The sequence below is a fragment of the Scyliorhinus canicula genome, chromosome 12, assembly GCF_902713615.1.
Source record: "Scyliorhinus canicula chromosome 12, sScyCan1.1, whole genome shotgun sequence".
NCBI classification, from domain to species: Eukaryota; Metazoa; Chordata; class Chondrichthyes; order Carcharhiniformes; family Scyliorhinidae; genus Scyliorhinus; species Scyliorhinus canicula.
Genome location: NC_052157.1, coordinates 32,736,718 through 32,763,504, shown reverse-complemented (window position 1 = coordinate 32,763,504; position 26,787 = coordinate 32,736,718). Strand labels below are relative to the sequence as shown.

Below are 26,787 nucleotides of genomic sequence, written 5' to 3'. Positions count from 1 at the left end.
GCTCGAAACAGGGAACTGCTGCAAGCACCCACCCAGTACGGTCTGTGGGTGAAGGGGCCCCCCGGAGTGCAGGGGACTACCCGCGTGGCGGACACAAAGTGGACGGCCATGGCGGGTGTCCCCGGGACAAGGGGGAACCCCGGAGCGCAGGGACCCGACCGCATGGGGAGAGCAGTGATAGTGGACATCCTGGACGGCCCCCTAACATAGGGAAACCCCAGAGGGCAGGGGCGCGTCCACCGGACAAATATGGTTAACCCCACAGGAGCAAGGGGGCAGAAGCCCCCCACCAGAATAGTCACCTGGAACGTAAGGGGACTTAACGGCCCAGTGAAGAGATCTAGAGTCCTCACCCACCTTAGAAACAAGAGGGCCGACATAGTCTTCCTCCAAGAGACGCACTTGAGGGAGCAGGACCAACTGCGGGTAAGAAAGGGCTGGGTGGGACAAACCTATCATTCCTGTTATGGGGCAAGGGCCAGGGGGGTGGCGATCCTGATTGGCAAGAGGACAATGTTTAGGGCGACAAAGACGGTTACGGACCCAGGGGGACGGTATGTCATGGTCAGCGGGGCCCTGGATGGGGCGCCGGTAGTTCTAGTTAACGTGTACGCGCCCAACTGGGACGACACGAGCTTCATCCAAAAGACCATGGCAGAAATCCCGGACATAGCGACGCACCGACTAATCATGGGGGGGGACTTCAACTGTGTACAGGACCCAACGACGGACAGATCAAACCCCAGAACGGGGAAAACCTCAAACATGGCAAGGGAACTCAGCCACTATATGGAGCAGATGGGAGCAGTAGACCCCTGGAGATTCGCCCACCCGGGGAGAAAGAATTCTCTTTCTTCTCCCCAGTACACAACATGTACACCACAATTGACTTCTTTGTGGTGGGGAAAACGGTGCTTCCAGAGATAGACAAGGTGGAATACTCCGCAATTGTGATATCAGACCACGCTCCACACAACATGGATGTGCGGCTAGAGACGGGAAGGGCCCAGCGCCCCAAATGGAGGTTGGACGGTGCCTTACTAGCTGACAAGGCCTTCAGCGAAAGGATAGCGCAGGCCATAGCGGAGTACACTGAGATCAACCAAAACGGGGAGGTCTCACCCTCCACGTTCTGGGAAGCGCTTAAGGCCGTACTAAGAGGGGAAATCATAGCCTACAAAGCGCAAAGAGATAGGGAGGAAAGGGTGGCTAGGCAGAAGCTGGTCGACTCCATACTGGAGGTAGACCATAAATACTCCGAGGCCCCGACTGTAGAACTCCTGGCGGAGAGAAAAGAATTACAAAGGAACTTTGACCTGCTCTCCACCAGGAAAGCAGTACACCAACTCCGCCAGGCACGCGGGGCCCTATACGAACACGGAGACAAAGCCAGCCGCCTGTTGGCCCACCAGCTGAGAAAGCAGGCAGCCAGCAGAGAAATTGCGCAAATCAGAGATACCAGAGGCACGTTGGAAACAGAACCAGAGAAGATTAACAAAACCTTCAAGGCCTTCTACCAAGAGCTGTACACCTCAGAGCCCCCAACGGGGAAGGCTGGGATGAACCGGTTTCTTGGCGGACTGAACATACCAGTTGTGGGAGAGGGCAGAAAACGGGATCTGGAAGCACCACTAGCACTGGGAGAGATCATGGAGAGCATTAGCTCCATGCAGGCGGGGAAGGCGCCGGGACCGGACGGATTCCCGGCGGACTTCTACAAAAAATTTGCGACAGCGCTGGCCCCGCACATGCGGGAGATGTTCACAGACTCGCTAGCTAGGGGCACGTTGCCACCCACGTTAGCACAGGCCTCAATCTCGCTGATACCTAAGAAAGACAAAGACCCAACGGAATGTGGGTCATACAGACCCATATCTCTGCTGAATGCAGACGCCAAAATACTGGCCAAATCCTAGCCAAAAGGCTAGAAGACTGTGTACCTGAGGTGGTCACAGAGGACCAGACGGGCTTTGTCAAAGGTAGACAGCTGACCGCGAACATCAGGCGCCTGCTGAACGTGATAATGACCCCCTCCGGGGAGAGAACACAAGAGGTGATCGTCTCCCTGGACGCAGAAAAGGCCTTCGACAGAGTCGAATGGATATACCTCATAGAGGTACTGGAGCGGTTCGGGCTTGGAACAGGGTTCACAGCTTGGGTAAAGCTCCTGTACAACGCTCCCATGGCGAGTGTACAGACCAACAATACCAACTCCCAATACTTCCAGCTGCACAGGGGCACCAGACAAGGATGCCCACTGTCCCCGCTGCTGTTCGCACTAGCAATCGAACCGCTAGCAATCGCGCTCAGGGCAGCAAAAAATTGGAGGGGGATCCGAAGGGGAGGTAGAGAGCACAGAGTCTCACTCTATGCGGATGATCTGCTCCTCTATATCTCGGACCCACAAAGCAGCATGGACGGAATCATCGCGCTCCTGAAAGAGTTTGGAGCCTTCTCGGGCTACAAACTCAACATGAGCAAAAGTGAGATCTTTCCATTACACCCGCAAGGGGGGGGGGGGGGGGCAGCACTAAAGGGGCTGCCGTTCAAACAAGCCCGACATAAATTCCGCTACCTGGGGATCCAAATAGCCCATGACTGGAAAGGGATCCACAAATGGAACCTCACCAGCCTGACGGAGGAAGTTAAAAAGGACCTGCAAAGATGGAACACACTCCCGCTCTCCCTCGCGGGGAGAGTTCAGACGATCAAAATGAACGTACTGCCCAGGTTCCTCTTCCTGTTTAGATCCATTCCGATCTACATCCCCAAGGCCTTTTTCAAAGCGCTGGACAAACTCATCATGGCGTTCGTATGGGGGGGTAAAAATGCTAGGATCCCAAGAAGGTCTTACAAAAAACAAAAACCAGGGGAGGGTTAGCCCTCCCGAATCTACAATTCTACCACTGGGCAGCAACAGCCGAGCGAGTAAGGGGATGGATCCAGGAGCCAGAAGCTGAGTGGGTGCGTGCGGAGGAGGCCTCCTGCATGGGAACCTCCCTCCGGGCCCTCGCCACGGCAGCACTCCCATCCCCACCCAAAAAACACTCCAGCAGCCCAGTGGTGACAGCCACCCTCCAATCCTGGAACCAACTGCGGCAGCAACTTGGCCTGACCAAAATGTCGAACAGGGCTCCCATCTGCAACAACCATAGGTTCAAACCAGCACTGACCGACGCCACCTTCAAAAGGTGGAGGCAGGACGGGGGGACACTGACAGTCAGGGACCTATACACGGACGACAGGATCGCAACACTGAACGAACTGACAGAGAAATTTCAGCTAGCTGGGGGGAACGAGCTACGGTACCTGCAGCTCAAAAACTTCCTACGAAAGGAGACAAGGACGTACCCACAACCGCCACGACAGACACTACTGGAAGACCTACTGGACGCAAGTATCCTAGAGAAAGGGAACTGTAGTGACATGTATGACCGACTGGTAGACAGGGACGACACCGTACTGGACGCAACAAGGAGGAAATGGGAGGACGACCTGGGGATGGAGATCGGGTGGGGACTCTGGAGCGAAGCACTGCATAGGGTCAACTCCACTTCCACGTGCGCAAGGCTCAGCCTGACGCAACTAAAAGTGGTACATAGAGCCCACTTAACAAGAACCCGTATGAGTAGGTTCTTCCCGGAGGTGGAAGACAGATGTGAACGGTGCCAAAGAGGCCCGGCCAACCACGCCCACATGTTCTGGTCCTGCCCCAGACTCGTGGAGTACTGGACAGCCTTCTTCGAGGTAATGTCCAAAGTGGTGGGAGTGAGGGTGGAGCCATGCCCGATAGTGGCGGTCTTCGGGGTTTCAGAACAGCCAGATCTATTCCTGGGGAGGAGGGCGGATGCCCTTGCCTTTGCCTCCCTGATCGCCCGCCGTAGAATTCTGTTTGGCTGGCGGTCAGCAGCACCGCCCAGAGCTGCGGACTGGCTGTCCGACCTCTCGGAATCTCTCCAAATGGAGAAAATCAAATTTGCCATCCGAGGGTCGGACGACGGCTTCCACAGAACGTGGGAGCCATTCATGCAACTGTTCCGGGACCTATTTGTGGCCAATGTACAAGAGGAAGAATAGTCGGGGGAAGGTAGCGGGAGGGGGGGGGGGGGCTACAGGTTCGTTACGGGGGTTCGATGGCTAGCTAAGGCCCAAAACCAAGCTAAATAAACATGTTGAGGGGGGGGAGGGGGGGGGGGGGGCGCAGTTACTACTACGAAGATGCTTACCTGTAAATATGTATGTTAATTTTTGCGTGTTTGTTTTTGTTTGTTTTTTTTTTTCTCTCCTAACAATTTGTAATTTGTTCAATATAAAATACGAAAACTGAATAAAAACATTTATAAAAAAAAAAGCATATTTTCATACTTCAATGGCTCTTCAGAATTATTGGCCAGAATAATAATGTTTTTCACAACTCAACCAGTTGCCAGCCGTTACTGCTCATTTTCAGACCTTATCGCAATCTAAGCATATATGAGATGTTTTGCTGGTCTAATACATTCCCATTTTAGTTTGCAAAAAAACCAAAGGTACAAATTTCTATCATGCATGAATTTGGTCTCTAAAACGCCCAAATAACGATTTGATCTTCAGATGCAATGAGACTGGAAAGTCAGCAGCCATCTGTGACATTCCCCGCCCTCAGTAAAGCACATTCTTATATTTACAGATGGCTGCAACAGACAGATGTTGCATCTGAAACTAGCACTTTAAGAATAGGGCTTCTGATGTATATAGGAAATCCATTCATAATGGCAGTATGTATATAAGTAATACAAACAAAAAGAGTGATGTGTGATGAAACCAGGAGCCCCAGCTATGGCCTAATATTACTTTTCTAAAGTAAGAAAATTCTAAAATGAAGAATGATGGAATAATGAAACTATTGAATAGGAGTGATCGTTAATAAACCTCTTTCTGTTTATCATATTAAAAGCTAAGAATTTTGAATAGGTCCATTCATTTTATTGATAAAATCTGCCACATCACAAAAAGAACCTGAATAAACAATTTCCTCGATTTAACCTTCACTTTTTACAAATTGCCAATATCCTCAGTTGTACCTTGATTCCCTCCCATTAGAAATAATAAAAGTTTGAACTTTTCTCTATTAGCCATTAAGTTATTTAAGTTAATTAATGTTGTATTCTGAGAGTAAAATTGACTTGAAAATGTAACTGTGGTTTAGACATTGGTTGGGATTTTATGCACCCCCCTCCCTCCCCCCCACCACTGGTCAGGTCGGTTTTCTAATGGCGGCTCGCCATTGGTCACCTGCAAGATCTTATTGTGCTTGCGTTGCTCGCCGACCGTGCCACTAGGGAACCAACCATGTTGGGGAGGCGGGGGTAGGTGACATCAAACTTATGAATTAAAGGCCTGTAGATTTTCGAATGAAAGGTTGAGAGGAGTAAAGAGACACATGGTTTTAAGGGTTTAGGAAAAATATAGTTGTGGTTAATCGTTGTCGCAACAACACCTTCCATTTTTTCAACACTTTTAATTGGAACAAAAGATCCCAAGAGGCACTTTCAACAGCTTCTTCAAACTAGCCTTGAGTTAAAACCGTTTTTGTGCTACAATGAATTATTATATGCCACTCATGATTTGTACCCTTTCTATAGTTCTTGAATGCAAGAACCATGTGATGATACCCGAGTGAACTGTAAATCAGGGGTGGGATTCTCAGGGAATCGGCGGGGTGGGCAGAAATGGCGCAGTGGAGTGGCGGGAACCACTCCGGCATCGGGCCGCCCCAAAGGTGTGGAATCCTCCGCACCTTCAGGGGCTAGGACGGCGACGGAGTGGTTTGTGCCCCGCCGGCCAGCGTGGAAGGCCTTTGGCGCTGCACCAGCCGGGACCGAAGGGACTCCGCCGGCCGGCCCGGGAGCATCAGCAGCTGCTAACGTCATCCCCACGCATGCACTGGGGGGGGGGGGGAGTTCACCTTCGCGCCAGCCATGGCGGAGGCATACATGGCCGGCGCGGAGGAATAGAGTGCCCCCATGGCACAGGCCCGCTCGCGGATTGGTGGGCCCCGATTGCGGGCCAGGCCACCGTGGGGGCACCCCCCGGCCAGATCACCCCGCGCCTCTCCAAGGACACCGGAGGCCAGCCACGGAGCTGGGTCCCGCCGGTAGGGACCTACCTTGATTTACGCCGGCGGAACCCGGCTCATCGTGGGCCGGAGAATCGCCGGATGGTGGCCGCCGACCAGCGCGGCGCGATTCTCGCCCCCGCCAAAACTCCGGCGCCGGTGAATTTGGCAGCCGGCTGTGGCGGGATTCACGCCACCCCCGGCGATTATCCGACCCGGCGGGGAGGTCGGAGAATCCCTCACCAGATTTTTCGGAAAGGTATCAGGGAACTTGCATGAAATCTCAATTGGAACGAGCGCACATCAAAGAATTTGGTCTATATGTGGAGTGCACATCAAATAATTTGGTGTATATGTACGTGCATCAATTCTTTGAACTCCCAAATTTTCCAGTGATTGAAATGGCTCACCACAAGTCGGATGTGCTGACGTATCCGCACCCCTTTCTTGGATCGGTAGTGAAGTCAACTGAGCTGTCTAAAGTAGAACCTCACTAACTTCATCCTGCCACATATATATTTTGTAATTTTGACCTCACCTCCTTTGAAACCAACAAGCCCAGGGTGGGGCAGCTAAAAAAGAATGGCCTGGAATTCGCCACGCTGTCAATATTGCCTAAATGCCACAAGTTAGACCTGCATGCTCCCTGATCCTCTAGTATTGAATCCATGCCAAAATCTGCTGGATAGCTGATTGGAATACGATATGCAGTGACCTCAGCAGTGAATCCGAAGTGGGGCAGCCTATATCTTGCTGACCTGTCATCTGTAAATAGTCCTGATTGCCATTGAGTCTCCATAAGGCTTGAGTTATTAATGGATCAGCAGATTGTGGTCACAAAGGTGTTTGCAAGTGGCAGATTGTAATATTTATTGAGCTCCCATGTGCTTAAATTACGTAGAAGAACTTTGTTCTTTAAGATGAAACCCACCACTCAGGCAAAGAGCATTCCTCCTACAACTGCTGCCATTCGACCATAGTTTTTGTTCTGCCTGAAAACCAGCCAGCTCAAACCAATGCCAAGGTGGTGCAGTCCATAGCCAAACCTTCTAGGCCTAAACCTATTTGAGGTTGACCTCCAAGGCCACCTTCATTCTTTTTCACTAAGAGTCAGTAGCTAAAGCCACAGGAGAGGTATTGAGTGGGAGCAAAGACAGGCAAAGGCACAGGGAAGGCAGGCACAAAGTCAATAAAAGGGTGATTGATTAGTCGACTTGCACGATGGAATTATTTGATTTCTAAATCTGGTTTGGAATGTTTATTTTCTGGTGGCTTTTATTGTGGCCAAACAAATAATGCGATTGTCAATGACATTAGGAAGGTTAAAGTGTGAGGCTGTTGGTGAATGGGGAACTGGGGCTGCGGTTACTTATATCGTTGTCGAATGAGGAATCACCCAATCAGAAAGTGTCTGTCTAGGTTGCCTACTCCTCCTCTTCCTGCTCTGAGCTGCTCCAAATTAGCCGGTGGCAGGGGTTGCGCGCTCACGGTGGGGTTGTGCGCTCACGGTGAGGCTGTGCGGCACACAGCAGTCCACCGCAAATCCACAGAGCCACGCCATCGAGTACTGCAGGGTTCCTCCAGAGCTGTCTAGGCACTGGCAGCAATGGTTCAGCAATAGTCAGCTCTTTCACATATTGTGTGGTAGCATGGCTTTCATTGTAAGCATGCTGCATGTGTGTGAGTGGTTTGCTCACTGAATCATTAGCCATGTGGTCAATGGATAGACCTCATCACCCAGTAGCCCCCCCTTTGGATTTCAAAGATGACTCAAATGTAGCTGGTATAGCGACTGAATGACAGATGCTGGGATATGTGACATTGAGCTCCAAGATTCTCTCTGTTTGGTCGCACACCAATTGAATATTGTGATAGTAAATTCCCTTCTGGTTGTGGTACATCTCAAGAGTTGATATGCGGCACCCGCAATGTGATGTCAGTGCAGTCAATGACATCCTGCACCATGCGGAAGCCTGCAATTCGAGCAGTCATATGCTTGCTTCACCTACGTTTGCCTAGGACAAGGGAATGAAGTGTTGTAAGCTCTCACTGAATAGAGAGTGACAGTGAATACAGCAGACTGCAAAATGCAACATGTTACCAATGCCTCCATCTCCAGTCTGCGAGGAGCCAAATGGATAAGTGTTCATGGCCATGGTCACCTTCCCAGCTGCAGGCAATCCGGTCATTGACGTGTTCCAAAATTACTGTTGTGGTGGCCGCAGAATCCAGTGAGCACATCCTTGGTGAAGTGTAGACAGAAATCATAGAATTCACAGTGCAGATGGAGGCCATTCGGCCCATCGAGTCTGCACCGGCTCTTGGAAAGAGCACCCTACCCAAGGTCAACACCTCCACCCTATCCCCATAACCCAGTAACCCCTCCCAACACTAAGGGCAATTTTGGACACTAAGGGCAATTTATCCTGGCCAATCCACCTAACCTGCACATCTTTGGACTGACCCACAGTTCCTCGTGGAGTTGAAGGCAAGAGAATTGCTTCCTGAAGACCCTGATGGGATATGGCATCCTGCAAAGAGCCCTTCTCCTCCTTTTCCTCCTCCTCCCTCTTCACACAGCTTGCCTTCCTTTATGTCACCTCTGCTCGTTCTCCCTACTGTGCTTGTAATTATACAAACTAATCAAAATAAATCCAGAAAATGTGAGAAGAGGTTTTGGGCAGCTAAGAGCAGTGACCACCCTCCACTCGCCCCACACCCACTGACAACCCACCCTTGGCCACTCTGAGGAGGGAATTTTCTGCATGCCCGCCCCCCCTCCCCGGCGTGTTTCTTGGTGGCAGGGGGCCGCCGTTGGCTGGTGGTGGGATCTTCTGGTCCTGCTGCTGTCAATGGGATTCCCCATTGAATCCACCCCCCCCCCCCCCCCCCCCCCCCCCCCCCGGCCGGGAAACCCATGGTGCGGGGTTCGCCATTGGCGAGACTGGAAGATCCTGCCGGCGAGAACGGCCAGAAACGGAAAATCCCCCCCCCCCCCCAAGTGTTTTCTGTCAGAAATGGAGTTTATCCACCACACGTCATACCATAACAGGTAATGCTATCCAACTAGAAATATTCCATACAAAGTTATTTACATCTGTTTAGAAAGAAACTCATCTTTCTCAGGGGTCCACCCCCCCACCCCCTCCCCCCAAGGCCCTATTAATGAGCTTAGTTGACTAGCCAGTCATTAAAAATGCATAGGAGTACTGAGAATGTGCATGGTTCAAGTATCAGATAGCCAAGCCTGCCACGGAAGTTGGCTCGATTTCAACTTTCTTTTCTTTCAGATGACAAGCAAGACAAATGAGTGGTTTGGGACTGCCGCATTCCAGCTAAAGCAATCTTCCTGCCAAATCAAATAACATTAGATACAGCAAATTGCACTTGCCCAGCAAAACAATATGGAGGGAAAAATTGCTGTCCCTGGTGTGCGCTACTTAATAACTAACAATGAGCATGTCCTCCTGTCACTCCTGTATCTGAGAAGAAAAATATGTTAACTGTTAAAATGAACAAACTGCCTCCTTACGGCTGACTGTATTTTTGTGAGATTATCTAGCGAAAACTTTGGTTAATAGACAAGTGAGGCAGAAATTATGTAGCATCAGCCTGCTGGCAATAATTGGGCCAATCCCAACACCTGAACAGGTAGGTCCAATCAAAATTGGATTCTGACCTTCATTTGAACTAGAATTATGAGCAACAAGTTCCTGCCAAACTCAACACCAGGAGCTCTGTGGCAAAGCAGACATTAGTTCACACAGTAACGCTGGAAGAGTCCTTAGTTGGGTACAGGAGTGGGGGGTGGAATGTAGCCTGTCTCCAGTCGCCCTGGTAAGGATGCCTGGTTAGGTAGCATGTGGATCTGGTTAACCTGAATGTAGCAGATCTGGTGCTGGCTATGTTAAGAATAGTACAATTTCAAGAAAACATCCAAAAGCTGGTGTTAAAGATGTCTATATGCATATGGAAAGGACGCCTGTTGCAGGCACAGGGCACCTATATTAAAGCATTTACCAATATGGTAGGTGATGTGTTGGGTAAGCTGGGTCTACATGGACTGCGTTTGATGCAGTAGAGAGAGAGACAGGCTTCCAACACTTGAAGAAATGCAACACGATTTTATTGGACAACTAACTATGATACATGCTTGACTGTGGGTTGACACTATGCTGACTTGACTGGAGACCTGAGGCTAACCTGACCAGACTATCTTACTACCACATGGTGTTTGTTCTAGTTGCTGCTCATGAGCTCTGACTGTCTCAGAGGCTGGATCCCAGGAGAGCAGAAAAATTAATGCCCTCTGGCTTTATAGTGGTTGTGTCCTGTCTGGTGATTGGCTGCTGTGTTCTGTGTGCTCACTGGTAATCCTGTGTGTCAATCACTGCCTGTCTGCACACCATCATATACCTGGATGTATATTATGACATCTCGCCACCCTTTTTAAAAATGAATATGTGTTCAGTTCAATAAATAGTGAATATGTGTACAGGAACCTGACTATATACAGAATATGCTAACTTATATACATTGGAAGGTGTCTAGTGTAGATAGAGGGCAGATAATACATGAGAAAAAAAATGATATGTACAGATGTGTAAACGATGAGATAACAAGGTAATGCAACATTCAGTCTATAAATTCAGTCTCTGTGGCGTGTGTCGAATTCTGGTTGACCGCCTCAAGGGTGGGTCAGGGGCCGCCTGCACTTGAATGGGAGGAACTGCCTCCAATGCGGTGGTCGTAGAGGTCGGTAGAATAACTGGCTGATCGGTGGCCTCATGGAAGGCCGCGTCCTGAGGAAACAGTGTGCGAGGCGGGACATCACGGTCGGGTGGCGGGCGTGGAAGTCTACGCATGCCCACCTGTTACGCCGGAGAAAGGAGCCATCAGGCATGCGAACGAGGAATGATCTCAGGGCCACTTGCTTGACCACCACAGCTGTGGCGGACCAGCCACCGTCAGGTAGCTGAACACGAACTCGGTCAGCAGGGACCAGGTCGGGGAAATCTGTGGCGTGGGCGTCATACGCCGACTTGCATTGGGCCTGAGACTGCTGCATCCTCTGTAGGACCGGGAAGTTGTCAAGGTCCGGAATGTGGATAGCCGGCACTGTCGTTCGCAGTGTGCGGTTCATGAGGAGCTGCGCTGGGGACAGCCCAGTGGACAGAGGAGCCGCCCCATAGGCTAACAGCGGCAGGTTGAAATCACGACCCGAGTCAGCAGCTTTGCACAATAGTCTTTTAACGATGTGGACCCCTTTTTCGGCCTTCCCATTCGACTGGGGGTAGTGGGGGCTGGATGTGATGTGTCGAAAGTTGTACAGCCGGGCAAAATCTGTCCACTCCTGGCTGAAGAAGCAGGGGCCGTTCCCACTCACCATGAGTGGGATCCCATGCCAGGCAAAAGTTTCCTTGCGTGCCTTGATTACCGTTGCTGACGTGAGGTCAGTCAGTTTGAATACCTCGGGGTAGTTGGAAAAGTAGTCCACTAGGAGGACATAGTCTCGGCCCTTGGCATGGAAAAGGTCAACACCAACTTTGGGCCATGGGGAGGTCACCATTTTATGCGGCTGTAGAGTCTCCTTCGACTGAGCTGGCTGGAACCTTTGACACGTCGGGCAATTGAGCACCGTGTTGGCGATATCTTGGCTGATGCCTGGCCAATATACTGCCTCTCGGGCTCGATGGCAACACTTTTCGACCCCCAGGTGACCCTCGTGGATTTGGCCGAGGACCAACACTCGCATGCTCTGTGGGATCACAATTCTGTCAAGCTTCATTAAGATGCCGTCTACCACCATTAGATCATCCTTGACATTATAAAACTGGGGGCACTGCCCCTTTTGCCAACCATCCGTGAGGTGTTGCATGATCCGCTGGAGCAGAGGATCCCTGGCCGTCTCCTGACAAATTTGCACAACCCTCTCATCAGTGGCCGGAAAGTTGGAGGCACAGAATTGCACCTGCATGTCTATTTGACAGACAAAGTCAGTCTGCTCACATGGTGTGGTGATAGATCTGGAGAGTGCATCGGCCACAATGAGCTCTTTGCCCGGGGTGTACACCAGGTTGAAATCGTAGCGGCGGAGTTTGAGGAGGATAACGTTGTAGCCATGGCGTCATGTCATTGAGGTCTTTTTGGATGATGTGAACCAATGGCCTGTGGTCCGTCTTGACCGTGAATTTGGGGAATCCATACACATAATCATGGAACTTGTCGATCCCTGTGAGGAGGCCCAGGCCTTCTTTTTCAATATGGGCGTATCGTTGCTCAGTGGGCGTCATGGCTCTAGAGGCATATGCAACTGGGGCCCAGGAAGAGGAGGAGTCCCGTTGGAGGAGCACTGCCCCAATGCCAGCCTGGCTCGCATTGGTGGATATTTTTGTTTCCTTGGCGGGGTCGAAAAACGGCAGCACCGGGGCCTTGGTGAGTTTCGTCCTGAGCTCATGCCAGTCTTGCTCATGAGCGGGTAGCCACTGGAAGTCCGTAGTTTTTTTAACGAGATGGTGGAGGGCTGTGGTGTGTGACGCCAGGTTGGGGATAAACTTCCCAAGGAAATTGACCCATCCCTAGAAAGCGGAGGGCCGCCGTCTTGCCCTCTGGGGTCTTCATGGCGTTGATCGCCGAAATCTTGTCCGCATCTGGCTGCACACCGAACTGTGAAATGTGGTCGCTGAGGAATTTGATTTCTGATTGACCGAACAAGCATTTGGCTCTGTTGATCCTGTGGAACACCCGCTTGAGGCGATCGATGTGTTCTTGAGGAGTTGTGGACCAGATAATGACATCGTCGACGTACACTCGCGCCCTCTCGATGCCCTCCATCATTTGTTCCATTATGCGGTGGAACACCTCTGAGGCGGAGATGATGCCAAAGGGCATTCGGTTATAACAGTAGCGACCGAATGGGGTATTGAATCTGCACAGCTTTCGACTGGACGCGTCCAGCTGTATTTGCCAAAACCCGTTGGAGGCGTCCAGCTTCGTGACGAATTTGGCATGAGCCATCTCGCTGGTTACCTCTTCCCATTTAGGTATTGGGTAGTGTTCCCTCATGATGTTACAGTTCAAATCTTTGGGGTCGACACAGATTCGAAGTTACCCTGACGGCTTCTTGACGCAAACCATGGAGCTAACCCAGTCCGTGGGTTCCGTAACCTTAGAAATGACGCCCTGGTCCTGGAGGTCTTGCAGCTGCTGCTTGAGGCGGTCCTTGAGGGGTGCCGGCACCCGACGCGGTGCGTGAACCACAGGGGTGGCATTTGGCTTAAATAGGATTTTGTATCGGTAAGGGAGTGTGCTCATACCTTCGAACACGCTATGGTATTGTGCTATGATGTCATCGAGTTGAGCCTGGAAGTTAAAATCTGGCGAGGCTGTTGCCTGTGCAGACGACATGGTGTGAACCCGCTGCACTAGGTTCAGGAGTTTGCAGGCCCGAGCACCGAGCAGGAAAACTCTGTTGGTTCCTACGATTTCAAATCGCAGCGTTGCTTTTGATGACCTATTTGACACCGCACTGGCATGAGCCACTGGCAGCAATGGCATTGCCATTGTAGTCGAGGAGCTGGCAGGCCGGTGGAAGAATGCTTGGTTTGACGCGGATGGTGTCAAGGTCAGACTTTGAAATGAGGTTTGCTGAAGCGCCGGTGTCCAGCCTGAAACGTATGCGAGCCTTGTTAACCGTAAGGGTGGCACACCACTTGTCGTCTGGATCAATGCTCAGAATTAGGAGTTGTTTCACCATCGTTGAGAAAGGCAGTGTATGCTTGGTGATTTTGCCCACCCAGAATGGGGATTTGAGGCCCACAGTGTCGGGATCTGGTAGACTGTCGGGGTCAGAGTCTGTAACGGGTTGCTTTACTGACCGGACGCTCCTGCACTGTGGCTGGGATCGCTGTGTACTGGGCAGTGGAGCAGATCTGCCAAGGGCTGCGTAGCGGCCAAGCTTGCCACACTGCAGACAGCGTCGAGATTTTGCGGGACGTTGCCGCTTTAAATGGGCGGAGCTACAATTGGAACCTCTCATGGCGCCGACGTCAGGACGTTCCGTGCGCCACCGTGCATGCGCAGTGCGGTCGAACGACGTGCGCACTTGCGCGGGCTGGTCGTTGGTCTCGCCGTCCCCTCGGTCGTGGCACTGCACTGGAGCCCAGATAAAGCGCGCAAAATGGCCACTCTCATCCAGACTCAAGCCCTGCATTTGATTGATGGCTTGCACCCGTTCTGCATCGTGGGGGCCTTGCCTTGCCGTTTCTGCCGCCCTGATATGGGAGTACCGGTTGTTAGCGTGCTCGTGGAGGATGCAGGTCTCGATGGCGATGGTGAGGGTGAGCTGCTTAACTTTTAGGAGCTGCTGGCGAAGAAAATCGGAGTGGACACCGAAAATGATCTCATCCCGGATCATGGAGTCAGTTGCCGAGTCATAGTTGCATGACTGCGCGAGGATGCGGAGATGGGTTAAAAAGGACGGAAAAGTTTTATCCTTACCCTGAAGCCTCTGCTGGCAAATGTACCGTTCAAAGCTCTCATTGACCTCGATGTCACAGTGGCTGTCGAACTTCAGCAGGACTGTTTTAAACTTAGTCTTGTCTTCGCCTTCAGCAAATGTGAGGGAGTTGTAGATGTGGATAGCGTGGTCCCCGGATGTAAAAAGAAAGAGTGCAATCTTCCTTGCATCCGATGCGGGCTCAAGGTCGGTGGCTTCAAGATATAGCTGGAACTTCTGCTTAAAAATCTTCCAGTTTGCACCGAGGTTGCCGGCGATGCAGAGCTGTGGAGGAGGGCGGACTCTGGCCATGTTACCGGATGGCTGATCGCTGGTCAGAGTCAGATTATCTCAAGGTAGGTCCATCAAACTTCAGCATGACCCCACACCTGGTACCATGATGTGTTGGGTAAGCTGGGTCTACGGGGACTGCATTTGATGCAGTAGAGAGAGAGAGACAGGCTTCCAACACTTGATGAAATGCAACACGATTTTATTGAACAACTAACTATAATACATGCTTTAACTGTGGGTTGACACTATGCTGTCTTGACTGGAGACCTGAGGATAACCTGACCAGACTAACTGACTACCGCATGGTGTTTGTACTAGCTGCTGCTCACGAGCTCTGACTGTCTCAGAGGCTGGATCCCGAGAGAGCGGGAAAACTAGTGCCCTCTGGCTTTATAGTGGTCGTGTCCTGTCTGGTGATTGGCTACTGTGTTCTGTGTGCTCACTGGTCATCCTGTGTGTCAATCACTGCCTGTCTGCACACCATCATATACCTGGATGTCTATTATGACAGTAGGCAGTGCATTTCTGACATGCACAAGCTGTCCACCATGTTGAGTGTTTGGATGGTTATTTTATTCCCGTACCTGCTGAGGCTATTCATGAAGGCCTTCTCAATCTTGCTCCTTAACTGAGGAGTGGTGATCCTCGGGTTGAACCACCACCAGTCAGTTCTCCCCCTCAAAGGGGAAAGCAGCCTCTGGTCATCTGGGACTGTGGCGACTTTACCTTTATTTCATGCCTGTAAAAACAGGAGCAGTGCTATAAACTTTCCAGGCCGTCATATTGGCAGCTGTCAGTTTTTTAAAAATTCTTTCATGAGATGTGGGCATCACAGGCAATGGCAGCATGTGTTGCCCATCCCTAATTGGCCTTGAAATGAGTGGATTGTTCAGTCACTTCACAGGACATTTAACAGTCAACCTCATTGCTGTGGATCTAGATTCACATGTCGGCCAAACCTGGTAAGGATGGCAGATTTCTTTCCCTGAAGGACATTAGTGAACCAGATGGATTTTAGCAACAATCAGTGATAATTTAATGGTCACAGTTACTGAGACGTCTAGTTTTCAATTCCAGGTATTATTAATTCATTTTAAATTCCACCACCTGCCGCGGTGGGATTTGAACGCATGCGTCTCCAAACCATTAGCCTGGGCTCACCAGATTAGTCTGGTGAGAATACAATAATGCCACTGTTGCCCCCTAAGAGTGATATTTTGCTTAGTCCTGGTCGGTGAGGTGGTCACTTCAGTCAGCTGTTTATCCAGTGCATTTGTATGACAAAAAATGGGATTCTCATCTCCAAAGTATGGTTATTGGACTAAGACATGAGGCTCTTTGCGAGGGTTGTCTCAACCTATCTGCCCTCACAGTAGGAATGTTAGCCATTATACATTACACAGAGCTCTTCTTTTATATGAAGTTTGGCTCCCTGGTTTTAATACGCCTCACATTGAGAATAGCACATTTTGTTGAAGATGCAACTATATATTTTTTCAAAATCAGCTAAGAAAATTCTCCTTGAATAAATTTATTTGCAATTAAGTATTACAGACATGGACTTTGGGCGGTGGCAATGGAGTGAATGGTCATACACAGGGTAGCTCCGGCTTGAAGGCGGTGGTTTTGGCTTTTTTCACCTGTGTATTGGGTGGAAAAATGGAGCAGAAAGTGTGAGAGAAGAAGTTCTCCCCGGATAGGCATGTTTACTGGCTATCAAACCCGGCTGAAGACAGCGAAAGACCTGGCAAAGGAGTTGGAGGAGACCTGTGGCGCAGCACCAATTGTGAAAATGCTGGAGGGGAAGGGTTGTCAGCAGCGGGAAAGCCTCAGATGGAGAATTGGTGAGCTTTATCAAGGAGGAATTTCGACAGTAGAGGAAGGAGATGCACAGTGACATCTCGAGGACGGTTGAGGGAACAATGGTACCTCTTCACGGGTCTCTAGATCAGGTGGAAAATGCCACGAAACACAAGGGGTTAAGATCGGGAGGTGGAAAAGGTGGTGCCTGACCAGAGTGACCTTATTGTGTTCTTGGAGGCAGAGGTGGGATGCTGAGGGATCTATGTAAGTCGCTGCAGTCAAAGGCGGAGGAGCAAGAGAACAGTTCCCGATGACAGAATCTGTGCATTGTGTGGCTGCCGGAGGGTGTGGAGGGAATCAGCGTGACAAAGTATGTTTTGAGGATGTTGGCCAGGTTGGTGGAGGAGGAAGTGTTAGACGAGGCCCCAGAGGCGGACCAGGCGATGTGGCAGATTTGGAGGATGAGTGGGGGCATCCTGAATGGGCCTGGTGCACAGTAGGATTGGGTGAGACAGAACCAAAGGGGAATGATGGTGGACGTCAGAGGTGGGTGGAGGCACTAGCTTCCGGTGAGAATTGTTACATGGAATGTTCGCGAACTAAACAACCGGTCAAGAGGTCCTGGGCTTTTGCACACCTAAGGGGTTTGAGAACGGAGGTAATTTTCCTTCAGGAGATGCATCTCCGGGTGAAGGATCAGGTTAGGTTCAGGATGGAATGGGTGGAACAAATATTTCACTCAGGATTTGACTCAAAATCGTTGGGGATGGTCATTTTGTTGAACAAGAAAACGGGTGTGTGGGGGCCAGGGAGGTGCGAGATCCGGGGGGGGGGGGGGAAGTTTTTGATTGTGCGTGGTGTGTTCGAGGGAAAGCCAGTGGTGTTCGTCAATGTTTATGTGCCTAACTAGGATGATGAGGGGGTTGTAATGAGGGTAATAGAGGCGATTCCGGACTTGGATTCGCACCAGCTGATCACGGGATGGGATTTTAATTGATGGAGCCACAGGTGGGCAGGTCGAGCCCCAAGTCAATGGGAAGGTTGAGGATTGCGAGAGAGCTGAGAGGGTTTAGGGATAGAATGGGGATGATGGGTCCATGGAGGTTCAGGAACCCGGGAGGGAGGGAGTACTCTTTCTTCTTGCACATATACAAGATGTACTCTAGAATTGATTTTTTTTTGAGGTGAGTCGAGCGGCGTTGATGGGGTGAGAAGGGTGGAGTATGCGGAAATTGTGATTTTGGATCACGCGTTGCATTGGCTGGAAGGGCCGGTTTAGCTCAGTGGGCTATACAGCTGGTTTGTGATGCAGCGCGGTTTTAATTCTCATACCAGCTTACCCGAACAGGCATCGGAATGTGGAGACTAGGGGCTTTTCACAGTAACTTCATACTTGTGACAACAAAAAGTTATTATTATTATTATGTGAGGCTTAGTTCGGGATAGGTGCAGAGGCCAGGGTGGAGGTTGGATTGCCAGCCACCTTCTGGGAAGCTTTGAAGGCGGTAGCCCGAAGCAAGATTATTTTGTTTAAGGCTCATAGAGATAGGAGGGAGGAGCACTGGCGGCTATTAGACAAGCTAGTCGAGGTGACTAGGAGATATTCGGCAGCCCCCGCGAAGGCGTTCTTGGCAGAGAGAAAGAAGTTGCAGGGGCAGTATGGGTATGGAGAGAAGGCGAGTTGTATGTTGGCCCACCAATTGCGGCTTCAGGCAGCGTCTAGGGATATTTTGCAGGCAAGAGCGAAGAAGGAAGGGTAGGTGAAGGAGGAGTAGGTGTCGCAATCGGAAAAGATAAATGAGGTGTTTGGAAGGTACTACGAGGCCAAGCCGGGTGGAGAGGTGGGGGTTAAGGGCCGCTTTCTGAGTGGGTTGGAGTTCCCAGAGCTGGAGGAGGGGTAGGGGCAGGCATTGGAGGAGCCGTTGGGGCTGAGGAAGGTGATGATAGTATCAGGGGAATGCAGTCGGGGAAGGCCCTGGAGCCACACGGCTTTCCGATGGAGTTTTATAAGCAGTTTGTGACAGAGTTGCCCCCCCCCCCCCCACCTGTTTGGGATGTTTAGTGAGGCGGTGGAGAGGGGTGAGACAGAAAATCCCGCCCCTCATTTTTCTTTGCCCCCGGTCCGTTTTTGAGCACCTCGTGAGAGGAAACCTGCAAACTAGATTGCATGGAGTTCAAATCTTGGTCTGTGATGAGGTAGCTCAATAAGAAGTCTTACAACACCAGATTAAAGTCCAACAGGTTTGTTTCAAATACTAGCTTTCGGAGCACTGCTCCTTCCTCAGGTGAAGTGGCTCCGAAAGCTCGTGTTTGAAACAAACCTGTTGGGCTTTAACCTGGTGTTGTAAGACTTCTTACTGTGCTCACCCCAGTCCAACGCCGGCATCTCCACATCAGAGATAGCTCAAATAAGGGCTATAAATGCAGCTGGAATAGGGAAGCAAGATTTTACCTGGTTCACTGCTGCTGTTTGCTTTGGAATACCTTCTGCTGGTATGTGCGTGATGAGTGAAGACAGAATTGGGATTGACTGTGATGGCCTGGTAGTGGTCAGCCAATATTCGTTTGGATCAATCTTGTCATGACCCTTGGGAGTGAACGGAAAGGGGAGAGAATTGGAAAATTAAAAAATAAATGGATTAAATCTGCAGAATCAGAAGACAAGAGTCAGCAGAGTACCACTGTCTAACTTGCTATGTATCTACTAGCTGCACGGTAGCATGGTGGTTAGCATAAATGCTTCACAGCTCCAGGGTCCCAGGTTCGATTCCCTGTCTGCACGTCCTCCCCGTGTGTGCGTGGGTTTCCTCCGGGTGCTCCGGTTTCCTCCCACAGTCCAAAGACGTGCGGGTTAGGTGGATTGGCCATGCTAAATTACCTGTAGTGTCCTAAAAAAGTAAGGTTAGGGGGGGGGGGTTGTTGGGTTACGGGTATAGGGTGGATACGTGGGTTGAGTAGGGTGATCATTGCTCGGCACAACATCAAGGGCCTGTTCTGTGCTGTACTGTTCTATGTTCTATTGTGCTGTGGTTTTCTCCCCTCTATTGATGAAACAACCCCAGCAGATTTCATCACAGGTGCAAAATGATGTGACGCACCCTAAATGTAGCTTTTGGCACCACTGGAATGTTACAGAACTGCAGAAATGGCCGAGCCGTTAGTACCTTTCTCAGTCAACAGTTAGGAAGGATAAAGCAACAGTTGAATAAATATAAGAGTAATTGCAGAGCATGTATACTCTCAGCACTGTGAGGAAACATAGGTTGCAGAATCAAAGCTTCAGTTTTGTCGCCGTGTTTCTGACCCATGCTACTCTAACTTCAGCTCACTGCAAAGAGCATTCGGACAGCTGAATTTACCCTTGTGCATGAAGTATCTTTTAAAATAATACAAGGGATTTTGTGGTTGATTAATGGTAAGGGTTTTCACACATTGATAAATGTACCACATTTCATTCAAATGAAAATCATACTTTAGTTAAATCAAAAATCAGGTGCTTGGTATGATGTACTTTTTAATCTTTACGTCACTATTTTGATAGAGTTTCTTTGTAAGTACTGAAGGGTGATTTTTTTAATCATAGAATTTACAGTTCAGAAGGAGGCCATTCGGCCCATCGAGTCTGCACTGGCTCTTGGAAAGAGCACCCTACCCAAAGTCAACACCTCCACCCTATCCCCACAACCCAGTAACCCCACCCAACACTAAGTGCAATTTTGGACTCGAAGGGCAATTTATCATGGCCAATCTACCTAACCTGCACATCTTTGGACTGTGGGAGGAACCCGGAGCACCCGGTGGAAACCCACGCACACACGGGGAGGATGTGCAGACTCCGCACAGTGACCCAAGCCGGAATCGAACCTGGGACCCTGGAGCTGTGAAGCAATTATGCTATCCACAATGCTACCGTGCTGCCCTAAATAACAGCAATAAAATGCAAAATTTGCTTTTTTTTCTCTGCCAAGCGTCAAAATAGCCAATGATAGCTACATTGCTGTAAAGTGTCATCTTACTGTGTCAGAAGGATCATAGTTTGAGCTGTTATTATTCATGACTTTCCACCTTGCAATACTGGGTCTAAATTAGACTTTTCATAGCTTTTAAGATATTGTCTTGTTCTTAGTGTGGAACATAAATGTACTGCACCAAGCAACATTCTGGTACTAAGAATTGTAAGCATACATTTTATTTGCAATGACAGCTTTGAACTCAATGCAAGGAGGTGCAGTGTTCTTTGAACAGCATTTCCACTTCTGATAAATCCAGCATATTGTTGCCACTGCTGTCACTTGAGTGCTTGGTGTCACCTTGGCTTTGTTTACACTGAATGGTCCGGTGTTGTTTCCTCGCAAGTTTTATTTTTGCGACAGACATGTGTCTAATTGGATCAATTGTCATATTATTATTATTGCATGCTCAATGGCAGACAGATCCAAAAAAGCAATTGCTGAATTTTGTATGACAGAAATGTATTCAGAATTGTGATGTGTCACAGTAGTGCGCCAATGTGTTTATGCTATGGAATGATCAGAAGCTGGTTCAGACCCCCCCCCCCCCTCCCACATTCCTCTGCCTTCGGCATTTTAATCATATTATTCTTGGAAGCACCAATGGAAAGGAGGTAACTGCCCGCAGATCGAAGAAAGTTAGACAAGTTCAGGATGCATTATATTGAAATTAACTGACCTGTTTTTATGCGCTCAAGTGTGCATTTGACACAGTGAAATATGTTTCAATTTCAGGTTCCCTCAAGAACTTAACATGGGAAAAATAAGTGCAGAGGTCGTGTGGCAGCTATTTGCCCAGGACATGATGTACGCTCTTGAAGGTAATTTATGTCAATCCTGACACTTTCGAAACACTGGAACTTACCTAAAAGGCTGCCTTGGAATACAGCACGTGATTGATAGCACCAAGTTAGCAAAGTAAAAATATCTTGTTGCACCCTTTAGATACATTGTCTGTCGCAATTATCCAGTGACCTTAATAATGATTTAATATTAAAGTCCAAATTGAATGATTGCCTAATTAGATTTCTCCGTTTCCAATTATGGAGTGCCCTTTTTTACGAGAGGAGTCACTTGTCTTTACTATTCCTGCATAATTTCATATGGCGATGTAGTGACCGGTGAGAGCCAAGGATTTTAAACCACACTTATTAATAAGAACACCATTAATGTTGGAAACAGACACTAATGGATATCTGGGCTGACCAGTGAGCAGCAACTTAATTGGGTTTTAGATAATTATATAAACTACAAGGATTTGATTTCAGACTGCAGTCTTACAGTCACTCTGAGTAACTAGTCCATTTAACGTGACTGTGATAGTTCTCAGGATGAATAAGAGCTGGGGCAATGTGATAATGACAGGAGTGTTGTGTGATATAATATGTGTTGCAATATTGTTGTCCTCTGTGCTCCCTGGGAAAAAAAATCCCCCTTCCAATGGGTGTGTCCTTGTTTTTTTTCAAACTTTAATTCTTCCTTGTGTTATTCTCTCTGTATTTTCAGTTCTATTTCTCCGTCTTTGGCTGGAATTTTCTATGCATTCCCGTTGACAGCAAATCCCCACTGCAGGTTTCCCGGCGGCAAGGCGGGCACACGACAGGAATTCCCGTTGTCTGCAGCGGGCCCGGAAATATCCCGCCGCTGGCCAATGGCCAGCCACCTCCCGCTGCTGAAAAACACGCGCACTTTGGGAGGATTTGGGGGGTGGGGGGCACAGAATATCCCATCCTCTGCCTCTGTATGTGCTTCCTGTGTTATTCCATTGGTTTCCGACTATAATCTATAATCTTTATTGTCACAAGTAGGCTTACATTAACACTGCAATGAAGTTATTATGACAACTCCACCGGGCTGATTATAATTCCATTTTCCCAATGGAAATTTTGTGGTCATGGCCCTAAAATAGCCGCTCCTCCTCCTCTGTTCCCATGCTGATCTGCCTCACTGCCATCTTACCCTCAGCATTCTGTTGGGGAGCCCAGCCACCTCCCTAACCCACACTGGAAATTCAGTGCCGTTTGCATAACAGCATCCTTTGATGTGTACATGGGACAATCTTGAAGGACGACTGGGTAGAGCAACATGTTATGTACACTCTATCCACTTATACTGGGCAGTGAAGCTGAAAAGAGTAACTTTCATGTAAAGGAAGTGTAGGATTACTGAGGCTGGTGTGTGCTAGCAGTGGATTGTCTCCGGTGTGGTAGCAGTGGAGGGTCTGGTGTGTGCTAGAAATGGAGGGCCTGGTGTGTGCAAGAAGTGGAGGGCCTGGTGTGTGCTAGCCGTGGAGGGCCTGGTGTGTGCTAGAAATGGAGGGCCTGGTGTGTGCAAGAAGTGGAGGGCCTGGTGTGTGCTAGCAGTGGAGTCTGGTGTGTGCTAGCAGTGGAGTCTGGTTTGTGCTAGCAGTGGAGTCTGGTTTGTGCTAGCAGTGGAGGGTCTGGTGTGTGCTGGCAATGGAGGGTCTGGTGTGTGCTGGCAATGGAGGGTCTGGTGTGTGCTAGAAATGGAGGGCCTGGTGTGTGCGAGAAGTGGAGGGCCTGGTGTGTGCTAGCAGTGGAGTCTGGTGTGTGCTAGCAGTGGAGGGTCTCGGGTGTGGTAGCAGTGGAGGGTCTCGGGTGTGGTAGCAGTGGAGGGTCTGGTATGTGCTAGCAGTGGAGGGTTTGGTGTGTGCTAGCAGTGGAGTGTGTGGTGTGTGCTAGCAGTGGAGGGCCTGGGTGTGGTGATAGCAGTAGAGGGCCTGGTGTGTGCTGGTAATGGAGGGCCTTGGGTGTGGTAGCAGTGGAGGGTCTGGTATGTGCTAGCAGTGGAGGGCCTTGGGTGTGGTAGCAGTGGAGGGTTTGGTGTGTGCTAGCAGTGGAGGGCCTCGGGTGTGGTAGAAGTGGAGGGCCTGGTGTGTGCTAGCAGTGGAGTGTGTGGTGTGTGCTAGCAGTAGAGGGCCTGGTGTGTGCTAGCAGTGGGCGTTTGGTGTGTGCTAGAAGTAGAGGGCCTGGTGTGTGCTAGCAGTGGGCGTCTGGTGTGTGCTAGCAGTGGGCGTCTGGCGCGTGCTAGCAGTGGAGGGCCTCGGGTATGGTAGCAGTGGAGGGTCTGGTGTGTGCTAGCAGTGGAGGGCCTCGGGTATGGTAGCAGTGGAGGGTTTGGTGTGTGCTAACAGTGGAGGGCCTGCTGTGTGTTAACAGTGGAGTATGGCTGGTAGGATGATTACAGGATATGGAGCAAGCCGAATGGACGATGGTGTGGAAGTGTTGAGGGGCAATAGGTAGTAAATGGGAGGATGGAATCTTGAGTCAGTATTGTGGGTTATTGGAGTGTAAGAAGAAAAATAGGTTCTTGAGAACTCCCATTCTCAATTATTGGGGGCATTGAAAACTGAGGTCCTGCTGGGAAGCACTAAGGAGTAAGAAAGAAGGCAGCGATATCTGCAGAAAAAAGATAGTGCAGAAACACAACAGACGCAAGACTTTTAATTATGGAGGTCAATGTACTGTGACATTCATGGAGTGGTTTATTTAATCTTGCATTTATTTTGCCAACAGCAATGATGTACAGATGTCTGTACCCAGGACAGTCCATGCTATTTGTTGTTTGATGTCACAAACAATGAAAGATCAGCAATTATGGAGAAATCACTGAATATTTGAAAATTAAGTTATGGTTGATGTGCAGGAAATAATATTTAATAAACTGTTAATAAGCAGGAGAAAAATAACTGTCAATGTTACAAATATATATGGTACAAGTGCAACTTACACATCTGTCTGTCCATATAGAGTGACATAATCTGGAATGTTGATGACATCAAACTGCTGGAGTGAGGCCTAATTAGCTCTATGATTGTATATAAATCTCCCATAACTTTCTACTGAAGGAAAGTTAGAGAGTGAAGTTGAAGAGCCAGAGCATACAGAGATAATTCAATCTGCATTTGATATTCATTCTCCTCTCTACATATTTTTGCATTTCATTTATAAATTCGAAAGCAAAACTGCTTGTACAAAACTCACTCTGCAATTACACCCTCCTGCCTTTGGTGGCAGTACAGCACCCCCACTGGAGGAGAGTGGTCTGATACTTTTTACCTAAACATTATAGATATGGGCATGAAAATTCATACTGCAGAGGCTGATAGAAACTCATGCATAAGATTTTTCTATCCATATTTTGAGTGGGCCAAATTTATTAATTTATCAAAACTAAAAGATGTCTATTAAAAGGAAGCCTCAACAGTAGACACACACAACCCATCAGTCTCACAGCATCAACATTTCACCTGAGAGGCAGGATTCTCTCTCCCAGCAGCCAGCCAATGAGGTTTCCCATTGTGGGCACCCCCACGCCGTCGGGGAATCCGGGGGACGTGAGTGCGCTGCCGCCGAAACGGGAGATCCCACCGACAGAGAATCCAGCCCGTGGTCTTAGGGATTCCCTCTCCCACAGAATTGTGGATGCTTCAAGACAGAAGGCAGGATATTCCTCACGCAGAGGCATGTTCTGCAGCAACAGAGGCGGCCTGCCGTAGGCCAGCAGTGGGACCTTCTTGATCCTGCCACTGTCAAAGGGGTTTCCCGTTCTGTGCCCCCCCCCCCCCCCCCCCCCCCCCCCCCCGGCAGGAAACCTGTGGCGGGGGTTCAACATTGGCAAGACTGGAAGACCCCGTCAGCCAGAACATTCCGGCCAGAGATCAGTTGATTTTAGGACACTAAGTGAATCAAGTGATGTGGGGGTAGTGCGGGTAGGCCCAGCTGAGGTAAACGATCAGCCATGATCTTAGTGAATGCTAGAACATGCTAATACCTACTCCTTTTCATGTGCATAAGCACATCCGAAGGCTATCTGTTGCACAAACACATTGAGGTAAATTAAATGTTCATTGTTTCTCTGTAGTTATGCAGTCGTTTGTTAACTCCTGGCAGCTTCCCTAAAACTGAGAAGACGTCATCGAGGAGTTTACTTTCCATAATTCTGAAAATGTGCTGCTTGAAATGCATCAGTTGCGTCACAGTATCTGCATATTGTTAACAGTTGTCTACCATCAGGACTGTGGTTCCTCATGTTTACCACAGCTCCTAAATATGCCACGTCAATGTCAAACTATGGCTGGAATTTTCCAAACCCCCCCCCCCCCCCCCACCTTACCCTCACCACAACCGGTTTCCCACAACAGGAACCACTGAACCATTGATATCCCTGTTCACATCAGCGGGAGGGCAAGATCCAGCCAATGTGGAAGATTAGAAAATTCCAGCCTTTGACTACTTTCCCGTACTGAAAGATTCAGACCTCAAGGCTATATTGATCGGCAATTCACAGAAATCATTTAGATGCAAAAAGATTTGTTCTTCCCTCTCCCAAACATTTCGATATGTGTGATCTAAAATATATTTTCTCTGCTTCCTCCAGTCCATTTGCATTATTAAAAATTAAAGTGCACCTAAAAGACCATTTTGGTTTTTAGAGATTCCTCCCAAACCTCCAAACAAATGCAATTAGCAGGAACTCCCAATCTATGCTAATTCATCCGGGGGGGGGGGGGGGGGGGGGGGTAGTGAATGGTGTGGTCATGTTTGTGGGTAGAGTCAACTTCTATTGCACTTTTAAAAAAACTGACACTAAACTTCACAGAAACTCAATGTACGTTAAACAGAACTTGTGCTTAAAATTCCATGGTCTTTTGTGCACTGGTCAGGGACAAATTGCCCCCCCCCCCCAAACAAACAGCACAGCCCAATGGAAACTAAGCTCTGCACCAGTGTTTCTATTGCATACAGTTAATTGTATAAAATAAACACAATGCACAATTTAGTTAAGAAGGGCACTTGCATTTAGATAGTACCATTCATAACCTCCCAAAGTGTTTAACAGCCTATGAAGTGTTTTAACATGCAGGCAAGGCAATAATGTAGGGCATCAAAATAGGTGCCCAATTTGTCAGTGGTTTGTTAATGTGAAACTCAATATCTATTCAGTTAAATACCGTGTGCTGATCCTGCCTTCATCACCTTCAAGCTGATGTGAATAACATCAATGTGGGTCACACTGCTTGCATTGTCATCTAAACAGACAATTTAACCTTCAGTATGCAGAGT

At 49.2% G+C, this 26,787-nt stretch overlaps 1 protein-coding gene across 6 annotated transcripts in view; it reads left to right on the top strand.

The window, feature by feature from the left end:
* LOC119974369 (protein unc-13 homolog C-like) overlaps positions 1 to 26,787 on the top strand; it is a 532,106-nt gene that overhangs the window by 309,678 nt on the left and 195,641 nt on the right. For all 6 annotated transcript variants that reach the window (XM_038813153.1, XM_038813157.1, XM_038813155.1 and 3 more), the window contains one exon: positions 21,437 to 21,522. In XM_038813153.1, the coding sequence (XP_038669081.1) occupies positions 21,437 to 21,522 (86 nt within the window). The remainder of the gene's footprint in view (positions 1 to 21,436; positions 21,523 to 26,787) is intronic.